Raw genomic sequence first — 20,290 nt, 5'->3', positions numbered from 1 at the left:
ACATGTACAATAAAAAAAGCCAAATCTTTTAGTGTTTTGTATAATAATTAGTTCTATGTTTTGTTGATATTTTTAGTTTATTAGTTAATAATTTAAGTCTTGCACTACCATAGTAGTAAAGTTTTTTCTACAAATCTTTTACAAATTAGGATTTTTCCAAATGGATGCTAGATTACTTGGAGTTGGATAGACACCTCATTTTTAATTACTCCGCCAAAATTGAGCTCATTTTTAATTACTCACTTTAAAAGCCAAAAATCTTCTTATATAAAAAAAACCTTTACCCATAGAAATCTTATAGGTTTAATAATATAATGTAACTATTTTTGCAAAAGCATATCTAGATTAAAAAAGCATTAAATTTTAAATGTGTTTTTTACTATTTTTAACAATTTTTATTTAAAATTATTTAAAATCATAAAAAATAGATATATTTTTAAAATAAATTAAAGAAAATGATTGAACAGTGTATTAAGTTATCATCATATAAAACAATTTGGTTTATCATGCTCTGAAATTATTGAAAGTTAATAATTTTTGTAGCGATTATTTTTTAAAGTGTTTTTTTATTTGAAAATATATTAAATAATATTTTTTTTTATTTTTTAAAATTTATTTTTAATATCAATATATCAAAATAATTTAAATATATTAAAAAAATTAATTTAAAATAAAAAATATATTTTTAGAAAAAGACTTTTGAAAGTAAAAAACCATCGAAAGCAAACAAAAGAGAATCAATGGAATAAAATACAGAACAAGGGCAATTGAGTAAAACCATGTCCGAGACAAAATCCAATAGTCCACTCTGCTCACTCGTGTGGAGAGTAGACTTGAGGCTGGAGGGAGAAAGGGGTTTAGCTTTAGCAAGACAGGCAGAAAATGGAGAGTGTAGCCGTGTTTGGTGGAGCCAAATTTTGTATCTCTTCTTCAACCATTCTTCCTTCATCAACTTACACCACCAACACCACAGCCTTATCCTTCACTTCCCGCAATAACCTTAACCTACGCACAGCCCACCTATCTGCATTCCATTCAAAATCCCATCTTTTCTCTTTCAACAATTCCCCTTCGCATCCTCATGCTACTAAAACTCGCAACTCTAGAAAGCCCCGCATATTTCTTCCTCATTTGGTGGCTTCCATGGTATTTATTTGTATTTCTTAACTCAGATAATTTGCTGTAGATTGTTTTAGTATCTGTTTTATCTAGCTGAAGAGAGAGAAAGGAAACTAATTTTTAGTGTTTTTTTGAATAATTCTGGAAATTCGTGAGAGCCCCGATCAGTGTTTGATATTTTGACTAGTTATTCACGTGTTGTAGCGAAATCCCATTTGGAGTTTTTGACATTTTTTTGTTAAATTTTTGTGTCCAGGAACAAGTTGATGAGACTTACATTATGGTCAAGCCTGATGGTGTTCAACGTGGCCTTGTAAGCTTTTTTTTATTTTTTTTATTTGCACTGTAATTATTGTTAAATTTTTGCAGTGATTGCTGGGGAAGTTTGAGTGATATTAAAATTTTAGAGATTGGAACCTTCGTTTTTCATTGTTTAGGATAAGATGAAAGTAGTGTTTATTGGATTGAGCCAAATGTGAATTATTTTGTGTAAACCTGAGTATATATTGGCAATGTAATAGTTGAAATGATACTATGTTTTGATTTTGGGATTCTGAATTTATTTTATGTGGATTGGGTTGCTTTAGGTTGGAGAAATAATCTCGAGGTTTGAGAAGAAAGGATTTAAACTGACTGGTTTGAAGCTCTTCCAATGCCCTAAAGAATTGGCAGAGGTTTGTAGTCTTGCAATGTTGATACTCACTCCATTCTTTTATATGGCGAAACCTTTATCCAATATCTTGCAAATGTCAGATTTGTTTTGTATCCTCTTATAATGCTTTACTTGAAGCAAACTATTGAGGTTTATGATTATGTGATTGTAAAGCAAGTTTTTCTGTTGTTTTTTGAAAATGATGGCAGAAACGAGGAAAAAAAAGGAAAAAGAACAGAAATCTTGGAATCTTACAGGACAGTGGCCTTAAGTCACAGTAAAATTCCAAGCTTTCTGCTATTGTTTTGTATGGTTATTGAGAATCAATCACAAAAGAACTGTATTTTATCTTCCTGTTGATAAATTCTTTTGTCAATGCCCTAGTATAGAACCCAAACTTTCTACTAATATTTCCTTTTTTTTTTTATAATCAATCAAGAAAAAAGTTTGCTTTATCAATTTCACGTCTCTGTTCTGTAATTGTGTTTTAGATGTCCATTTATTGTTACTGGAGTGTGGTCTTTTCATATCCTCAAATTACTGTATGTCTTATCGTTCTTTTATCTACTATTTTGCATGATTAGGAGCACTATAAGGATCTCAAGGCCAAGCCTTTCTTCCCTGGTCTGATCGATTACATCACTTCTGGTCCAGTTGTGTGTATGGTATGAAGTTTATGAATCTGAGATTTCTACTGGTTTTGAGTTCTTTCTAGAATACTGACGACAATGTTTTTTTGCCAGGCATGGGAAGGTGTTGGGGTTGTAGCATCAGCACGTAAGCTAATAGGGTCCACGGATCCTCTTAAGGCCGAACCAGGCACAATAAGAGGAGATCTCGCTGTTCAAACAGGAAGGTTAGGCCCTTCATACTCTCCTGATAGGTTGCTTTATGTGCTCATTTTCACAAAATTGGGTTGCAATTTCTTTCCTGGTCTTAGCAATTTTTTTATCCTGTGGTGAACTTTCTGCAGGAATGTGGTTCATGGCAGTGACAGCCCTGAAAATGGAAAGCGTGAAATAGGTGGGACTGCTTATGCCCTATGTTTAGTTATGTAAATCAAGCACAAATGATTCTGTTGTTAATGATTTTCCGAGTACAGATATATTCTTGTTTTCTGAATAGATAATGCAATATGTGATGAAAATGAATTCCATTCCTCAAATAGCCTTTCTCTTGTGTGTACAATATACAGTTTGCATGAGCCAAAAAAAGCTTTCCTTTTCTTCCATCTATGCTAGAAGTTGTGCCAAGCTTGGAATGCAGTTGAGCTTTTAGACTTTTTGAATTAGCGTGTGAAAGGTCCCTAGTTGAGTTTTTCACAAGTGATCAAGTCAATCAAGGAAAATTACAGGATTCATAAAACTATAGCATGAAAATAGTATGTAGCAAGCTTTTTGCAAGGACAATATACTAATAACATCAGGAGAAACTCACAAATAACCCAGAATAGGTGTTTAGATGGAAAATTCACTCTGAAAGCAGGAGACACTTGCTTTGGTCTTTGAGTTTGTTTGGCACAAACTCGGTCTCACTGCTCACCCTTTCATTTGTCACAACTACAAGGCTGTAATTTGGCACAAATAAGCAGTAGGCTTATTTCTTACTCGATTCCAATATTCATTGTATTGTGGTTTCCCTGCATGTTTGTGCTGTACCATATTGAACTCAAGACACATTTTAAATTGTTACAATAAACTTTTGAGTCCTTTGTCTCCATTGGAACCAAGAGATGGCAGCAAAAAGAAGTTCATGTTGCTCCAAACTGTGACAGTATTCACTAGTATAATGCTTCAAGTGATAGATTAAAGCTTTTATGTCATAAACTTTCTGATCATTCTTCACAATTATCCCAGCCCTTTTCTCTCAATCAAAAAATTAACCACTTGCTTTCTCACAGGACTCTGGTTTAAAGAAGGTGAATTATGTCAGTGGACACCAGCTCAAGCACCTTGGCTACGGGAGTGACTCTTACAGTGGATTTGATTAAAGAGGCATGCAGTTTTGAGGTGTTTATCATCTGAGCAGCTGTATTTATTTCAAACTTCATTGTTTTCAGGATTCTGAATGTTTTCATGTCAATTAACAGAATTACAAAGTGAAACCTGCTGTAAGAAAACTTATGGAAACTGTTCTGTTTTTGTTCGTTTCTCTATATCGCATTAAACATTAACAAGATGTTCATGAGTTTCTGCTCAGTCCAGTCCAGAAGATCTGCAATCTTTTGTTTGATTGCTGTTTTGGCGAGGAATTTTGAAACTGTTATTGAACTGTGTTTCATTTTAACATTCCTATAAAAAGTGATTTTTGAAAACCAATTTTTTTCAAACTTCAACCACAAAAACAAACACACCTAGCAACGTTTGACCCCTATCACCACTGCTTCTTGACAGCCTTGTAATGATATAAATAGAAAAGCTAACCCAATTCTCAGTTTACGATGAGATTCCTAAGTTACAGAAGGGGCATCCGACCCAAAAACCAGCAGAAAACCTACCTCCAATTCTCCTATACCGTGTTGATCCTTTAACAAACACACAACAAAAATTTAGGCGCCTCTGTTAAGTCACTCGTGCACCTATGCTGACGCTAAAATGAGCCAATCTATCTTCTGCACAACTATTGGCCTATGGTAAAGCATGCAGCTCCAGTTTCTCGGGACTTTTTTCTAAAATTAGCACAGTAATTTTTAAATTTTGAAACAATAACATACTTTGAATTTCTTTTAACACGAAATAACCTACTTCTACGTTAAGAACCATAATATTTAAATTGATAGCACAGTTGAAAAAAAAATAAAATTTTAATTGATTTTATGATTAATAACCACAATATCAATTGTTTTCTCGTACAAATCCTCAATTTTATCTTGATACAGTATCCATGCACCATCTCCTGTATAAATTTTTCACCCAAAATTATGAGGAGGGGACATGTAATTGGCCACGTGGTCATGTCATATCACTCACTAATGTACGTGCGCCACAATAGCTGGTATTCATGGATTCTCTCTTCACTCACAATCACACGTGTTTACATGTTTGGTAAGCCACTGTTCCCTTCCATCCCTTCACTTATTCTGTATTTTTGCTTAAAACCTTCACCATGGAGCAGGAATTTGAAATATGTTTTCATAATTAATTTGTTATTACAGGTTTTATCATGATGTGCCCTCAGTTGTTTATAAATTACAAGCTGAAGTCTGTGGCACGGCTAACATTATTACTTTTGCTTATGTTGCAGACCTTATATTTCTGATATCCATATTATACCAGAGGTGGGTTTATCCGGTGGACAAATCACGTGTAAATGAATTTGGTTTTCGTGGCGAGGATGATCAATCGTCTGGTGAAGTTATTGCTGCAAAAGAGGAAGAGAAGAAGACTTCGTGACCACGTGGTCAATTATGTGTCTCGTCCTCACAGTTTTGGATGAAAGATTTATACAGGAAACAGAAAGAGATTGATAATATTGTGAATTTGGAAACACAATTCACTGTCAAGCCAATATTTATTGGATAAGAAGAACATGGTAATATTGTGCTGTCCAGATCCAACTAAATAATTCTGCAACAGGAGTGGGAGCCTAATGAGTCTTAACCCAGTTTACACTGGTGTGGAATACCTTGCCGGCCAGTTTGACTGATGTTTAGCCACTGGGTTTTACCTAAAAGATGTGCAATTTCTGGAAATAACTTTGCTGAAAGGATGTGCCATTCATTAAAAAACAGATATGAAATTAAGTTATCATAAAATTTCTATGCATTGTACATGGTGGCAACAAGTGCCATATAAGGAATTGTGAATGACAACTAATGACATATGATGCTATTTGCTAAATATCAATCCCATTTCTATATTGATCGATTGTAGTAACTAGTAAGTGAATCAGAAAACCTAACCATCCATAGTAAGTGAAATCAGATGGATGCAGATGCTTACTTCATCAATAGCTAAGTCACTCCCTTCAAAGTAATCTCCTGAAGAAAATTTGTCTGCGACGCTTAGTCTTGAGATCTGTATCTGAAATGATAAAAATTGAGAAAGTTTGGCATTGATACAGTTGCTGAAAGAAAGAGTACGGCACAACTCTGATGTTAATTTAAAAAGAGATAAGAGTATGCTGTGGTAGAAACTTAAAGGGATCCATTCAAAATGCCATTTAAATCATGATTGTAAACGCCCTTATATGGTGTTCACTCATTCAGCTAGGATTTAGAAAGCCACCTTTTAATCTGCCAGCAAGATACAAAGCTTCTTCAGCAATGGGTCTCCATTGTTCTGCACATGAGTAGTTGATACCAAGACCCACACTGAGACCTCTCAAAAGATGCACGGTGCGAAGAACAGAATATAGTTCCTCTGGGAAAGTCTACACATGCAAAACACAATAAGAAAAATCTTATAATGGATAAAAATAGCGGTAGCATGATTGTCATCTATTTTCTCGATTCAGCTGCTCATTTCCCAAGCAAGATTATCAAACCCGATCCTTATCTCTTTCTAATTTCCCAAGATTGGTTATCAAATACAGATAAGACATCCCGTAATGAAGCAGAATCACCAATTTCACCAGTTCAAGTTAAATTCAGCTTGTTTACAGCCTAATTCCTTTCTTAGAAGGTCCAATAAAATACCGAACCACCCAAGGGGCCATCATGACTGGTTAACCAGTCCATACCACCCTGGCAAGCTGTATTAACTACAGTTCCAATTCCAAGTTCAATTGCACTCTTCAGTCATGTTCTTCAAGTTCGTGATGCTAATTAATAATCCTTCATGCTGTTCATTATTGGAACAAACAATGATAACAGCACCAGACATGTTATTCCTAAAAAACTATTGACAATCAAACAGAACAAAAGGCCTAAAGCAACTACAAGGAAATGAAACTGGCAGTAGTTTTTTCTTCTGCGCTTCAGTGAAAAATCTTGGATTCCATCCAACTACCAATATGGTACCACATAGATTAATGGTTTCACCTTTTATTATATACTGCTTACCTCAACAGAGATCTTTTTAATGGAAGAATCCTCTGAGAAAGGTTGCAACATTGCTACTCCAGGTGGGAGTTTTGTGTCAAACATTGTTTGTGCCAACCTAAAAAATTCCTGCATTTCATTCTCGCATTTGCTTAAGGTATCTATGCCAAGCTCCCTGTAACAGGATAAACAACAGAATATGAATAAAATGCACATAGCAGTACTAGGATTTGTATGGTTTGAAACATTAAATATAAATAAAAGGCAATTGTTAGACTTTAACTGTATCCCAGATCATGTGAACCGAAATAATCACAAAATGAACCACTAAACTGCATACAACAATGGACACATGCAATATAGAAAACAACTAGGCAAGCATTGCAATCATCAAATAAGATCTCCTGTTCATCATCAATCCATTAGAACCCATTACTAATCCACGCACCCATATGCACTCAGTTGCACATAAATTTTGACCTTAGTTTCTCCTCTTGTCTTGACAAACAATTGATAATAATTATTGAAATGAATGGTAATTACGAGCATTACCTATAGCTTTCTGCTGCTCTAATAGGGTCACCATCAGCAATAGCAAGAACCAAATTAGCATACCCAAGCCTCAACTTATCTGGGAGATCCTTCACCTGCCCATAGTCTAACAAGGCAACCTGACTTGAGGTCAAAAGGGGATACCGATAAGGTTAATAGTTGAACATTAAAACCACATAATTCAGTTTTTCTACATATAGTTTACATCTTGTTTAGATCCTTTCATAATCAACTTTAGGTAACTACTGGATGAGAACTACAAGTATGATCACAATGAGTCAAGAGCATATAGCTTAAAAGATCACAAGCCAAAATCAAGAAATACAGAGCAGATCACAAAGAAATAAATGCTAGTAGCATACTTGCCTTGGAACCTTTACAGATCAATATATTTCCAGGATGAGGATCTGCGTGGAAGAAACCACTCTTCAGTATCATTTGTCCATATGCTAGTGTCAAACTTTTAAGTATGTTCCTGCACTTACAAAAATTTTAAAAGGTGGATCACGCTTTTGTCTAGTAAAATGAGAAATTTCACAACAATAAAATGACTTCAAGAAAGCTAAAGTAATAATTTCAGGAGAGAAGCCCTTTGAAAAGAAAATCCAGAAACAAATGAAAAAAATGTGCAAAAGGACTCCATACTCTCTGGGATGATCAAGGGGCTTACTGCTTTGCTGCTGCTGCAATCTTACCACCAGGATTTATTCCTCTTTTGGCTATTTCATCACCAAGATTCAAAATCGGGATCCCATCCATGTACTCCATCACAACGGCCCTCCTACATAAACAGAGAGGCATTGATCATCTAAAGGTTCCTGCCTGATATTACAGGGAAAATGAATTGGAGTATAAATGTAGCAAACGAAGACCATAAAATAAGCACCCTATTGATCATGTGTTTAGGACAAAAGAAGAGGTACAACATATGAATGAAGACACCACAAATGATCAGGTAAAGTGGCGAAACTATATTCAATGGCCCATGCATAACCATCAAGATCATTATATTAGTGTTGCTAATTGGGTTTAAGAAAATATCTATAGAAAAATTGTCAGCCAATCAGTAACAATGTGATCTCACTAATTTCTTATCATCAACATGAACCAGTCCAACAACTTAAAAAAAAGGGGTATCTAACTTTGACACATGAGTCCATTCTCCCTGTTCATTGTGTTCAATCTATTCTCTTCTCCAGTCACAGCACGGAAGTTTTTCTATGTTCTTAGTCAGTATCTCCAGCCTATCAGGATTACGTTCAGTTTGGCATCTTTTGGCCTAAACAGCCACCAGTCCTATCTCTTAAATGAAAAAAAAAAAAAAAAAGCGGGGGGAAGTTCAGCAACTGCTACTTGAAGACCATCTAAATAGTTCACGTGTCCAAAATATGAACTGATCATAAAAGTAGCCACAATAAAAAAAATAGAAAGAAGCATCTCACTGTTTTAATATTCTCTATGCAACCTGATATAGGCAACTAATGAAGCAAAGCATGTAATAAATGTGGTAGGACACACATACCTGCTGACCATATCCTTCAGAACTCTTGGCACTAAAACCGGACTTGTTTTATTATTCTCATACAGAAATTGCCGGATTCTTTCCATAGCATTAGCCTCCCTTGTGAAGTCAAATTCATATCCAATCTGGAATAAAATAGATGAAACAAATTATGTAAGCGCTTCATATTTTCAGGTATAAATTCCATCAGCACAAAGTTTAAATTTTTTATAACAGTAGCATTCACAAATCTTGATATACAAAGTAAAACAAACAAATTAAGAAACAGCTTCTAACTTAAGAATATTAAGCAGAAAAAACCAATTGTCTATTGCTTAAAATGCAAACCCACAATTCAGGAATTAAAAAAGATGAATAATTTTATTCAAACTTTAGAAGTAATCTGATTGATTTTAAAGGTAAAATTATCTAGTCACTAAATCTTCAAAGCAAGAAAACATTTTGCAAATTCCTAATGACTTTAATTTTAGGCACTGGATAGGAAAAGGCCAACCTTGATTTTATGAGCAAGAAACATAAACATTTGTGCCCATCTTTCTGTTGATTATTTATCGAAAAGGATCCATCAGCTGCCAATGTTTCAAAGCAAGTGTCTGATGAGATATCTGATTTGATGTTATAGATAAAAATCATGTCAGTTTAGCTAGATTACGAATCATGGCAAAGTCTTATCTACACGCATGACTGAAATATTTTCATAATGTTTGAATAAAATTGCTGATGCAAGGTTCACAAGAAAATTGAAAAACTAAATTACCTATATCTGTAAAATCAAGCTTCCCTGACTTTGTCCCAACCAGAAGTGGAAACAACCACATAAAAATTAAAGGTAATTAAAGGTTTATTGGCATTAAAACCTTTCATATCATTTCAACAAGTTGTCAGGAACAGTGAAGATGATTTATCGACCAAGTTGAAGACTAAGATAGCTAGAGAACGAGTATATTTTGATATGGGCTAGGATGACTTGGGATTTTTTGTTTTGGGGAACATAAATGGTAAACAATTAGTAAAAAGACACAAAATATGAATTTAAGAAACTAAATTTTTAGATGAAAGACAAAATATAAATTTAACAAACTATATGTCCATGGACATAATAGTCTAATATTAATTGCTCATAAAAATATTGCTTTGTGGTTGAACAAGAAACATTTCACTCTAATTTTGCTAGATACTTTCTCTATTATTCAATACGTTTGATTGGAACGTTGGAGGCGATTACCATTTTTCCTCATGCTACTATTTCTAGTCTAGAATCTTAACTTTGAATCCAAAACTTTCGATTTAACCAACTGGAACAAGAAATAACCACAACACACAGAGGAAACAAGTACTACCATAATCGACAAGGATAATAATACAAGAATAATGTGCACCTGTTTCTCCATTTCTTTTGTCACAGAGAACAGATCAAATTTGATATCTGTCTTTTGCATGTATAAAGCAAATGCTTGAAGGTTATGTATGTCTGTCATCATCAGATCCTGAACTCCAGGATGTTGGACCTATAATACAGTTGAAGTTAAGATTTTGCAGGCGTTACAGAGCTTAGAAGATTGCATCCAAGAATTCATACCTTGACAACAACATCACTCTTATCACCTTTCAATCTCGCCAGATGAACCTAATTTGGTAGGGAAAACATGTCAGATACACATGATGCAGTAAACTGTCATCTGTTCTGAAGTAACCAGCTCTTCAACTTCAAAACCACAGATGATAATCGAAAGCAACTTATATTCCAATGTTTACCACCAGCAAATTTCAAGATTCCAGATAATTCCATTATGAATAAAACCATGTATAGCATGAAACATCTATCCTTCTAGCCAGGCAGATATTTTAAATTAAATGCATTACCTGTGCAATTGAGGCAGAACCAAGAGGTTCCACATCAAATCTTTCAAAAATATCCTCAATGCTTCGACCTAACTCTTTCTCCAGCACAAGCTTAACAGCATCAAATGGAGTTGCTGGAGCTCTATCGTACAAAGTAACAAGCCTTCTCACCCATGCTGCTGGAGCCAGGTCAGGCTTCCCAATGATTTGGGCAATCTAATTTAAATCCAGTAAAATTAATTACAAAAGGTATATAGTAAAATGTAGCTCTCTCTCAAACCAAAACAGCATAAAACATTATTACCAACCAATAATCAAAATGGACAGCAAGAGGGGAAAAAAAAAGGGGGGGGGGGGGGCGGGCAAAGACAAAGCTTACTAACAAGGAAAAGATGAAGAGGAACATAACGGATTGAAAAGATGAGGAATCAAACAGTTCCTAATACAATTTCTAAAGCAGAAAAACGAACACCCTTCAGACCCCTAGGCCAAAAATAACCAAAATCTTTAAACTAATATAAAACAAGAAGAAACATGATGATTAGACAATTGAAAAGATAATTGCATAGAAAGAAAGCAAAAGGTTGAAAACTCAATGGAATTAGACTCCTTTCAGTACATAATTCAACTTCAAAAATCTCTCAAGATCAAAGAACCGTACACAGTAAAGTTATAAGAATGAACATTACCTTGAGAAAGAACCCACCAAGATCAGAACACATAGCATAAATCTTTTCAGCAGCCAACTCATGCTGTCCTTCCCACATTGCCTCCTGCTTTTCCTCATCCTTCACCAAACTCACTCTGAGTTGAAACACCTACACAAAACCCATTAACCAAATCATGCAAATGAACACACTTATATCCACATGCATTAATATTCACGCATATCAAAACAAAGAAAAAAGAAAAGAAAAGATGAGAAAAGCCTTACCTTATAGCCAGTGTAGATATCAGCAGCACGAACCCAGAACTGAAAAGAACGCTGCCATGGTCTAAACTGACTAGAGAGCTTTTCTTGGATGTCTTTAAAATCAAGAAGAGGAGGCATGGAGTAATAACAATGTCTTTCAAATGTATTGTTTGATTTTTTTTTTCCGGGATAAGTAGTTACAGTTACGAAAGGTGGATGTGATACTAGGAATAATAAATACTATGTTGAACAGAGAATGCGTTTAAGGTCGTGGCTTAGGAACCAAAGAGTGATGGTTTGGCATGGGAGGTGTCTGAAAAATGAGAGGAGGAGGTGTGATTCCAAGGAAAGAGGAAGGAGATTTTTTTTTTTCATGTGTTTATAACGCTTGGCTTGTAAGACTTCGTGCACTGTGAATTGAAAAGAAAGCAAGAGCCAAGTGCCAGTGTTTCTTTGTTTGAGTCACTTGGATAAGATTTTCCTTTTTCTCTTTTCCTTTTTACCCTTTTGAGGCTCTCTTTCCTTGTTTTTTATTGAAAAATTCTCTGATATTTTAGACTCATAACTTAGAATTTGGTTACACAGTGAGAAGAGAATATTTTTTCTGTTTTTTTTTTAATTTTAAAAATATAAAAAATTATTTCAAAACTTTACTAGAGATATAATTTTCTATATATTTAACCGAATACGTTTATACCATCTTTGTTTTTTATGTTAAGAAATATCACAGAGGAGAGATAGACATAATAAAAAGAGAGAAAATCACATATCATTTTTACCGAAATTAATAAGAATATTTTCATATTTTTTAAAATTGTTTTAAGTTTTAGAGTATTTTTTTTTTCCAAGTAGTCTCGTAAATATGTTTATTATGAATAAATTGAGACTAGCTCCGGGCGTTGCATCCAAGTTTAAACCGGTTAAGAACCGTGCAATGATCATATGACTCGGTTTTGGTTTTCGGATTTGGTGTGGGTACCACTGCCTCCTTGAAAATTAGTTCAAGTGTAACCATCATAGAAATACATTAATAATTTGGTTCCATTAGGCTTCCTTCCTGTCATGACGCCTTTGGTAACAAAATTACCCTAGATCAAAAGAGCAGGGTATTGCAAAATCTTGAAATATTTATCAAATGGAGTTCTTAAAAAAATATTATACATGTTTGGTAATGGCATATATTATATTTTTTTTAAAAATTTATATCAATATATTAAATGAATAAAAAATACTTTAAAATCAAATCAGCCACAAAAATAAATATTTTTTAACTTGTTTAATATTATGATAATGGTTGATTTTAAAATTATTTTTTATTTAGAAGTAAATCAAAATAATTTTTTATTTTTTAAAATTTATTTTTAATATTAACACATTAAAAAAATTTAAAAACATAAAATAAAATTTATTTCAAATAAAAAATTTATTTTTTAGAAATTACTTTTTTAAAAAAAACAAACAAACGGGCTCGAAAAGTATATACACTAACAAAGGCAATAACAGGAACCACGAGCACCACTGAGAGAGAGAGAGAGAGAGAGAGAGAGATGGCAAATACTTGTAGAAAAAGGCCTCCACGGGAATTAATGCAGCAGTGAATATTGCAACAGATGGCAACCACATGGTAAAAGTATATTTTCTTACCAAATTCTCTTAATGATGGTGATGAGATCATGCGTTTTAACGATTTCAAGAGCACATGGAGCAGGAAAAGTTACTCGATTTGTCTTTAATCATTCCCAAGGAAAAGGAGAAGTGCATTGTATCTGTTGGGACCATCGTCCTTCAGAAAAGCTTTCAGAATATAGCTAACGGCATGCTCGTCTTAACGCCCTTGAGATGGCCTTCAATAGTCTCGACCATGGACTCTAAATATTCGAGGCTTTATCAGTAAAAAAAAAGAACATTAATTTAAAACAAAAAAAATATTCAAATATTAACAAAAAATACAAAAATTGATTGATCGAGCATGCAAAAAACAATGGCATGCTATTGTAGCTAGGTTATATGAGTGTTCCTACATGAATATTTTTCCCGATCTTGGCATTCGTCCTTTTGCAGGTAAAAGCATGCTCATTAAGAAGCTTCATTCCACCCTCAAGTTTAGTTTCATACGCCAAGCAAAAGTGCTTGGACAATGACTTCTAATGCCAACTTCTTTAGAACACAAAGCATCCTAGTTAACTCAGCTGTCTTCGTCAATGGCATCATGTTCCCATGACAATGGCCATCAACTTTCAATAACACAAATATAATGGCCTTGCAACTCAGTTCCGTAATATTTCGAGATAACCTCAACAGCTTAGCGATAAACATAAATGTCAAACTAATGCCCAGTTGAGGTAATTTTTCACTTGTGTTCATTATCAAAGGAGGCAGCTCAGGCTGCACGGATTGATAACTCCCAACTGACAAAATAAGCACCGGAAAAAGAGTTCAATTCAGAAACTAAAAACTCAGACACACCATCAGCACGCATAGATTCTTAATAATACTCTGGCAAAGAAACAAATAAAACGCCTTTCAACTAGTTCACATTGATCAAATGGGAAACATCCAGCATAAAATCCCTATGCCCCATCTTTCTTTGGGATTCTCGAATTTTAGAATCATTTCTGAATCACAACAAATGCCTACCTACTTCAAAGATCAATCACACGTGACAGCTTCTGGATCCGGTTTAATAAGAAGTCCCCTTGCTTGATAGTTGCTTGGTAGAGAGCGTTCTTTGCATCAGGGCGGTTGGTTTCAAGAACACCTGCAACCTTATCAATCTTGCAGTGAAGCTTCCCTGCTGCAATGAAACGTGATAGTTCCCTGCAGGCACATAAAAGTTTGATTAAATGCAAACTTCCATGTAATATAACTCGAAAATTCTGGTGAGAACGGAGCGTGAAATTCAGCCACTCACAGATCAATGAACTCCACTGTCACCCCAAAAGCCTTGGCCATTGCTTCAATGGTAACGCTCTTGTAGGATTCCAAGAACTGGGAATAGACAACAGTTCTGACCTCCCTCATGTAATATCGGAAGTGTGGATGCAAATAGCGGTCCAGTTTAATTTGCTCGGTCAGGCCAGCTGAAAATAAAATTGAACAAAAATGAACAAGACTAGCTCTATTACAAAGGGACACTCTTATCTCATATGATGTGGGGGGGGGGGGGGGGGGAAGCCTACATGATAGATGCAGTTATTTTCAGATGGAGTGACATGGTTCCAGAAACAATAAATGTATATAATAGATTTATAAAGGCTGTGATGTGTATCATATCTCTACTTACCAAATGCTGAGAAAAATGATTTATATTGACAATCATATAGAGAGTTCAAAAACTCTGAAAGATGTGGGATTTTCCCGATCACTGTCAAGATCTCAGGAGCATCCACCACCTGCCAAATTCAATTAAAATTAGAAACGCTGAGGCATAATCAGCAGGAGAATTATACGACAGAAGACCCAATCGTAACCTTAAATACCTTTTGCTTGAGGGAAACTCTATCCAGTGATATAATGCTTGTAAGGACAGTATAAAATATGAAGGTGTCATATGGAAAAAGTTCATATGTAGTGAAGGTTGAAATAGAATCTAAAAATAAATCGGCTGCCTTCTTGAAATTTCTAGTGGACAAGCAATACAAGCCTTCATAAACCTTTAAACGGTTCTTCCTTTCCCAATCACCTCCCTCTTCAAACAAGCTGTCATAAAGACATAAACACTTGTAATGAAAAAAATACAACTTCTATGATTTTGACAAGGCAGAATCAAAGAAAAAATGCAATTAAAGAATTCATGTCTTTACTTCTTTGCTTTGTCAATGCTCTTGGAAATGAGATCAAAATCCATGCAGAAAAAGCCAAGCTGTAAAGTATAGAACACCAAGTCCATCCTTTGCCCAACTGCAACTGTTTTGCCTTCTGTCACCTTGTCTTGTTCCAATGCTTTATCCTGGTTCAAAAGGGGATGGGTGTATGGGTAAGTTATTCACCAAAAAGAAAATAAATGAAACAAAACAACTGTTACAAAAAAAGTAGGAAGTCATTGTTAATCACCTTGTCACCAATCCGAATGTAGAACAAGGACTTAGCTAAATGAGCTTCTCGAACTTCACTTTCACCTAAGTTTTCTTCAGCATCAGCAATCCTATAAAACAACCAGAACTGAACCATATCAGAAAAGTAACCAGGCACTCTGCAGTTTTTGAATCTGAATAGCATGCATAAAGCAGAATACAGTGCTAGTAGTTCAGTATGACCATCTGAACCATGAGGGTGTCCCATCTTTGAGACTCTATAGCTTAGATTCTACAGAAAAGATCCCAATCCTTCTATGATAAGACCCATCAACAACACTTAAGCTGTTATTCATCTATTCACAATAATATCCACAATCCATGAAAAAAAAAGGTGGAGAATCAAGTTCGCAAAAAGTCATTTGTTGAAAGGTAGTTGAGATCTTATTTTTTATTAAAAAGAAAATATGCATGAAGAGACTAAACTCATAATAATCATCGTAGCCAAGACAGAGAGTAAGACACTCAAACAATGCTTCTTTGTTGTATAGTTACATACACATCCTCAGAAGTACAATTTAATTAAAATTTCAAACAATCTATGATAGACACTAATTAAATTTATTGTCCCACATCTGAATCACACTATATTTACTTCTTGCAAATGCAAGCATGTGCGATCACCATAGAGGTAGACACATTTGGGAGATAAAACTTACTCCCATTTGAACAATCAAAAGAGCAAGTGTTGCTATCTCCATTTGGAGTTCCTAAGCCAAGAGTGGAATAGCATAAAAGAAAACTGTCATTGGCCTAAGAAAATATTTCAGAAATTTCCTGTATTTCACAAATTGAAAGGCATTATGGCATTAAAATTTTTAGTGAACAGACAACAGATAGTAATGATTCCTTCAATAGCATCTTCTAAATCTCAACCCAGCACTTCAGTAGGATCTATGACAAATTGAAAGGCATTATGGCATTAAAATTTTTAGTGAACAGACAACAGATAGTAATGATTCCTTCAATAGCATCTTCTAAATCTCAAACCAACACTTCAGTAGGATCTATGACAAAATGAAAGGTGTTATGGCATTAAAATTTACAGGGTTTAGCCAGGGCATAACTCAGGACCGACTTCTTATAGTAATAAAACATGAAACCATAAGCTCCAAAGCAGTGGGAGGAGCAAGGGGAAGCCATCACCTATAGTCATTTCTGCCTTCATCTCCAGATTATGTTCAAATAATCACACCCCATTATTTTTCAAATACATGCATTACATTAGAAATATAATTTCCCATCGTTTCCTCTTATCACAAACGGAAATATCCTTGCACAATCAAGCTAGTGAACCTCATAAACCATCCCTCCACGGCTGCAGGATCTCTCAAATTAACCATTCCCTTGAAAGCATCTTTGAAATCTAAAAAACAAGTTTATTTTCACCCTTCTTTGGTTTCTAGACACTACTTCAGCATAAAGACAAGCAAAATAAGCACAACTAAATCAAGTGATTACTTCTAAAAAGGTTCAAATCCAATTGAATTACACATATATACATATTCAAATACACAAACAACCGACTAATCCCATTATATCATCAAGTTGCAATCATTTCTTCAGTTTCACTAAATAGATTTTCATCCCTCAGCAGATTTGCTTACAATAGACTTCAAATCCTTTTAAGCTTCTGTATCCGCTCCTCACTTTCATAGACCCATCCATCATCAGTCACCAATCCATTTCAAACCATGCTTTTAAAAACAATATAATTACATCCCAATGAACCCACCAAATTTAGACTCGATAACTCTTCTTAAGCTCACCAAGTTAAAAGTAGCATTTATGTTCTCCTCAATTGCGAGTTCATGCTTGATTAAGAATAAACTGTAGCAGGAGATAGATGTTGTGTGAAACAAAAATTATGAATACATAATACAAAGAGGGTTAATTATGAGAAACACATTACAATTTCTTAAATTATATGTTCTCCCATATACATTTCTGCTCATATTCATCATCTTCAGACAAGAGCATGCTTCATTTTAAACTCCACAACCATTAACAGTCAAATTAGGGACTAAAATCTAAATTAGCTGGCACAAAAAGGAAAATTTAGATAAACAGTCACGACAAAAAACAACTTTAAGTGTTTATTCAATTGCTCCAATGTATTTCTAATTAATAAAAAAAATCCACCAATATAAAGCCCAGTCTAATGAGGTCAGAGTTATAGTTGAATTTGAATAATAGTTGAATTTGTCATCCCCAGGCTAGCATCTTAACCATGACATGTTCATTCCTTGCATATGCTAATTTATTCCTCGCATATACTAACATGTATTCTGCTGCCAAACCAGTTAGACAAAAGAGAGCATTTGTGTTTGAAAACTTGCTTCTGGTTTGAGCAATTAAGAAAGCAAAACATTAGTACATTTATTTAGAAACCCCGCGCCAAGGGTGAAATAGAAGTGAGAAAACTCTTGCAAAACCAGCATATATCTGATTTGGCATTGTTTGACTAAATCAATCTTCTAGGAGTAACACATAGCCATGCCTCCCTCAAAATGATTTTTTAGATCCCAAAATCAAGACCATTTAATTTTTATTTATTATTCTGCTTGATCATTTCATTCTTTCTTTGTTTTTTATTTATTTATTTATACAATCAGGTACATGCTAAGCATGTCTAAATCCAAGTCAAACTCTTAAAATAAAAGGCATACGTTCTTCACAGCTGAAGGGTCTCTCATAATCACGATATGGCTTCCTTTAAAGCATCTTCTAAATCTCAAAATCAAGTTTATTTCACTTTGTTGGTTATAAAACATTAAATCCCAAATTGAGATGTCCAGTGTAAATATTAGAATAAAACCATAAGACTTCGAACCAACAAATCCCATCAAATCAACAAGTTCCAAGTATCTACAAGAGGTTGTTTAACCTCTAAAATTTTTATCCCACGCCCACCAGAACTCCTACGCTAAATGCTCCAAGTCTTTTATGCCACCATTTTCACACACCTCTATCATAAGCCCATTCATGACAAGCCAGCCAATCCACTCTAAAGAACCTTTTAAAAAACATTATTTCATCTCAAATACACCCAAAAACCTAAAACCAATTATTTTTCTTAAGCTAACAGCTTCCAGCAACATCACATACTCCTCAATTATGGATGTATCCTAAATCTACAATTCTAGCAGGTGATATCAGTAATTGCATAAGCCCCAAAAATTATATAACAAAAAAAAAATTAAAACAAAGGAGCAGAATTATAGAACACCCATGTTACAATTCAAATTCCTTGTTTTCCTACACTCGTTTTTACTCATATTCAACAGCACCACACAAAAATATACCTCACCTCAATCTCCACATCAATAAACAACTCAATTAAAGAATAATTTTAAATAACTGACACTAATTGATAAATAAACAATGGTTCAGCACTACCCAGTTACTTCTATCTAATAATGAGCTCTACTGATTTTACCCTAATCCAGATAATTAAAAAAGAGCAGAGTAAATTACTAAATTTAAGATTCAAAATTATAATTTAGTAAAACTATTTAACAAACATGCCCAACTTAAAAACAAAAAAATGAAAAAAAAGGCTCAAAACTCACTTCTCATCGAGCTTGTTAAGCTCGTCTTCATTCTTAGCTCGCACTGAATCCAAAAGACTCTGATCTTTCTCTAGCAATGACTCCGCCACTAGGGTTTCGTACAAAGGAACCATATCTACTCAGAAAAAACAAGAAAATAGACGACTTTGGTTAGATTTAAGACAGCAATTGATCACTGAGTCGCAACTCGGCAAGTAATTACCGTCAGATTTGATAGCGGTCAAAACCTCCTCTTTCAAGCGGACCTTCTCGATATCTTGGACGTCATGGTGAGTCAAAAGGAACAGCTTGTAAGCGAGGACGAGATGCGGTTGCTGAGTTCCCTCTTGGTTTTCCATTGTGAATTGTATCGGTGGAGATTCGGCGAGATGGGTTTCTTGAGATTTTTTTTCGAAAGGGGAGGGGGGTTTGCTTGAGCAAGGAGTAAGCGAGAGAGTGTAGAAAGGGATAAAATTGAGAATTTTGGTCTTATTCTTATAAAAGGGAGGGATGTGATTCAGTGCTGCTTGGAGTATCTTGTTAACATGGTCCTGATAGAGAAACGTTGACTTAGAACAACGCACTTTGTTTGCTTTTTATTATTATTATTAACGTGGGTGTTTAGATCTGTTTGCGCGTATCTCAGCTAGTTTTATAAGCTCTAAAATCAATGACTATATAAGCTTTTAATTATATAAGAAAGCTCAAACTCGTAACTATTAAAAAATAAATTTAAAACTTAATTAGTTTAACTGCCTTTTAAATTTTAATATTTTTTATTTATAGTTTTTTGATTTCGTATAACTTTGCTATGTTACAGGTAGGATTGTATTTCAATTTAATTTATAACACAAGAAAAGAAGACGCTGGCTTTATAAATATTTTAAGGTAGGGAAAATTATCCTTTAGATTAGTTAAAATTAAATTTATTTATCAAATTTAAAAAATTACATCCTACATCCTAAATTAACATAATATAAATTTTTAAATTGAATAAAAAGATCAAATTAAACTTATGTATAACATACATAAACTCAAACAAATAATAGATATAAATTTTCTCTCGTCCAAACATAATTTATCTC

At 34.3% G+C, this 20,290-nt stretch overlaps 3 protein-coding genes across 7 annotated transcripts; 1 reads left to right on the top strand and 2 right to left on the bottom strand.

Moving 5' to 3' along the window:
• Positions 1 to 813: 813 nt before the first annotated feature.
• LOC133678093 (nucleoside diphosphate kinase 2, chloroplastic) lies at positions 814 to 3,969 on the top strand. Its single transcript, XM_062100287.1, has 7 exons — positions 814 to 1,146; positions 1,376 to 1,432; positions 1,707 to 1,793; positions 2,356 to 2,436; positions 2,515 to 2,627; positions 2,745 to 2,794; positions 3,672 to 3,969. Exons 1-7 carry the CDS (start codon positions 883 to 885, stop codon positions 3,737 to 3,739), a joined length of 720 nt encoding a protein of 239 aa, XP_061956271.1. The 5' UTR covers positions 814 to 882; the 3' UTR covers positions 3,740 to 3,969.
• Positions 3,970 to 5,490: 1,521 nt separating this feature from the next.
• Positions 5,491 to 12,193, bottom strand: LOC133678534 (uncharacterized). 2 transcript variants are annotated; one of them, XM_062100872.1, is made up of 12 exons: positions 11,603 to 12,193; positions 11,358 to 11,486; positions 10,690 to 10,884; positions 10,406 to 10,453; positions 10,206 to 10,334; positions 8,827 to 8,951; positions 7,975 to 8,085; positions 7,671 to 7,779; positions 7,305 to 7,423; positions 6,774 to 6,927; positions 5,998 to 6,142; positions 5,491 to 5,787 (listed from the first exon to the last, which is right to left on the bottom strand). In XM_062100872.1, exons 1-12 carry the CDS (start codon positions 11,717 to 11,719, stop codon positions 5,738 to 5,740), a joined length of 1,431 nt encoding a protein of 476 aa, XP_061956856.1. In that variant the 5' UTR covers positions 11,720 to 12,193; the 3' UTR covers positions 5,491 to 5,737. The 2 variants fall into 2 exon arrangements, with proteins under 2 accessions (XP_061956856.1, XP_061956855.1); XM_062100871.1 differs by having other exon boundaries at positions 5,491 to 5,793; positions 11,603 to 12,179.
• A 953-nt stretch (positions 12,194 to 13,146) lies between these two features.
• On the bottom strand, positions 13,147 to 19,691 carry LOC133678535 (26S proteasome non-ATPase regulatory subunit 6 homolog). 4 transcript variants are annotated; one of them, XM_062100874.1, is made up of 9 exons: positions 19,429 to 19,691; positions 19,227 to 19,341; positions 15,635 to 15,725; positions 15,385 to 15,530; positions 15,061 to 15,280; positions 14,865 to 14,973; positions 14,493 to 14,661; positions 14,219 to 14,398; positions 13,147 to 13,463 (listed from the first exon to the last, which is right to left on the bottom strand). In XM_062100874.1, the coding sequence occupies exons 1-8, from the start codon at positions 19,562 to 19,564 to the stop codon at positions 14,224 to 14,226; spliced, it is 1,161 nt and encodes a 386-aa protein (XP_061956858.1). In that variant the 5' UTR covers positions 19,565 to 19,691; the 3' UTR covers positions 13,147 to 13,463; positions 14,219 to 14,223. The 4 variants fall into 4 exon arrangements, with proteins under 4 accessions (XP_061956858.1, XP_061956859.1, XP_061956861.1 ...); XM_062100875.1 differs by having other exon boundaries at positions 13,147 to 13,449; XM_062100877.1 differs by lacking the exon at positions 13,147 to 13,463 and adding an exon at positions 13,837 to 13,989.
• Positions 19,692 to 20,290: the final 599 nt, after the last annotated feature.

The sequence above is a fragment of the Populus nigra genome, chromosome 18, assembly GCF_951802175.1.
Source record: "Populus nigra chromosome 18, ddPopNigr1.1, whole genome shotgun sequence".
In the NCBI taxonomy this organism is placed as follows: domain Eukaryota; kingdom Viridiplantae; phylum Streptophyta; class Magnoliopsida; order Malpighiales; family Salicaceae; genus Populus; species Populus nigra.
The sequence above is the reverse complement of the archived record's forward strand: the minus strand, read 5'-3'. Positions and strand labels throughout refer to the sequence as shown.

Coding starts and splice junctions, on each gene's coding strand:
- LOC133678534 (XM_062100871.1), bottom strand. CDS start 11,719: ATGCCTCCTCTTCTTGATTTTAAAGACATCCAAGAAAAGCTCTCTAGT. Junction 7,780..7,974: donor ATTGCAGCAGCAGCAAAGCA/GTAAGCCCCTTG, acceptor TTGTAAGTGCAG/GAACATACTTAAAAGTTTGA. Junction 6,143..6,773: donor TTAAAAAGATCTCTGTTGAG/GTAAGCAGTATA, acceptor TTGCATGTGTAG/ACTTTCCCAGAGGAACTATA.
- LOC133678093 (XM_062100287.1), top strand. CDS start 883: ATGGAGAGTGTAGCCGTGTTTGGTGGAGCCAAATTTTGTATCTCTTCT. Junction 2,628..2,744: donor CTCGCTGTTCAAACAGGAAG/GTTAGGCCCTTC, acceptor AACTTTCTGCAG/GAATGTGGTTCATGGCAGTG. Junction 2,795..3,671: donor AAATGGAAAGCGTGAAATAG/GTGGGACTGCTT, acceptor GCTTTCTCACAG/GACTCTGGTTTAAAGAAGGT.
- LOC133678535 (XM_062100874.1), bottom strand. CDS start 19,564: ATGGAAAACCAAGAGGGAACTCAGCAACCGCATCTCGTCCTCGCTTAC. Junction 15,531..15,634: donor ACATTCGGATTGGTGACAAG/GTGATTAACAAT, acceptor CTTTTGAACCAG/GATAAAGCATTGGAACAAGA. Junction 14,974..15,060: donor GAGTTTCCCTCAAGCAAAAG/GTATTTAAGGTT, acceptor TGAATTTGGCAG/GTGGTGGATGCTCCTGAGAT.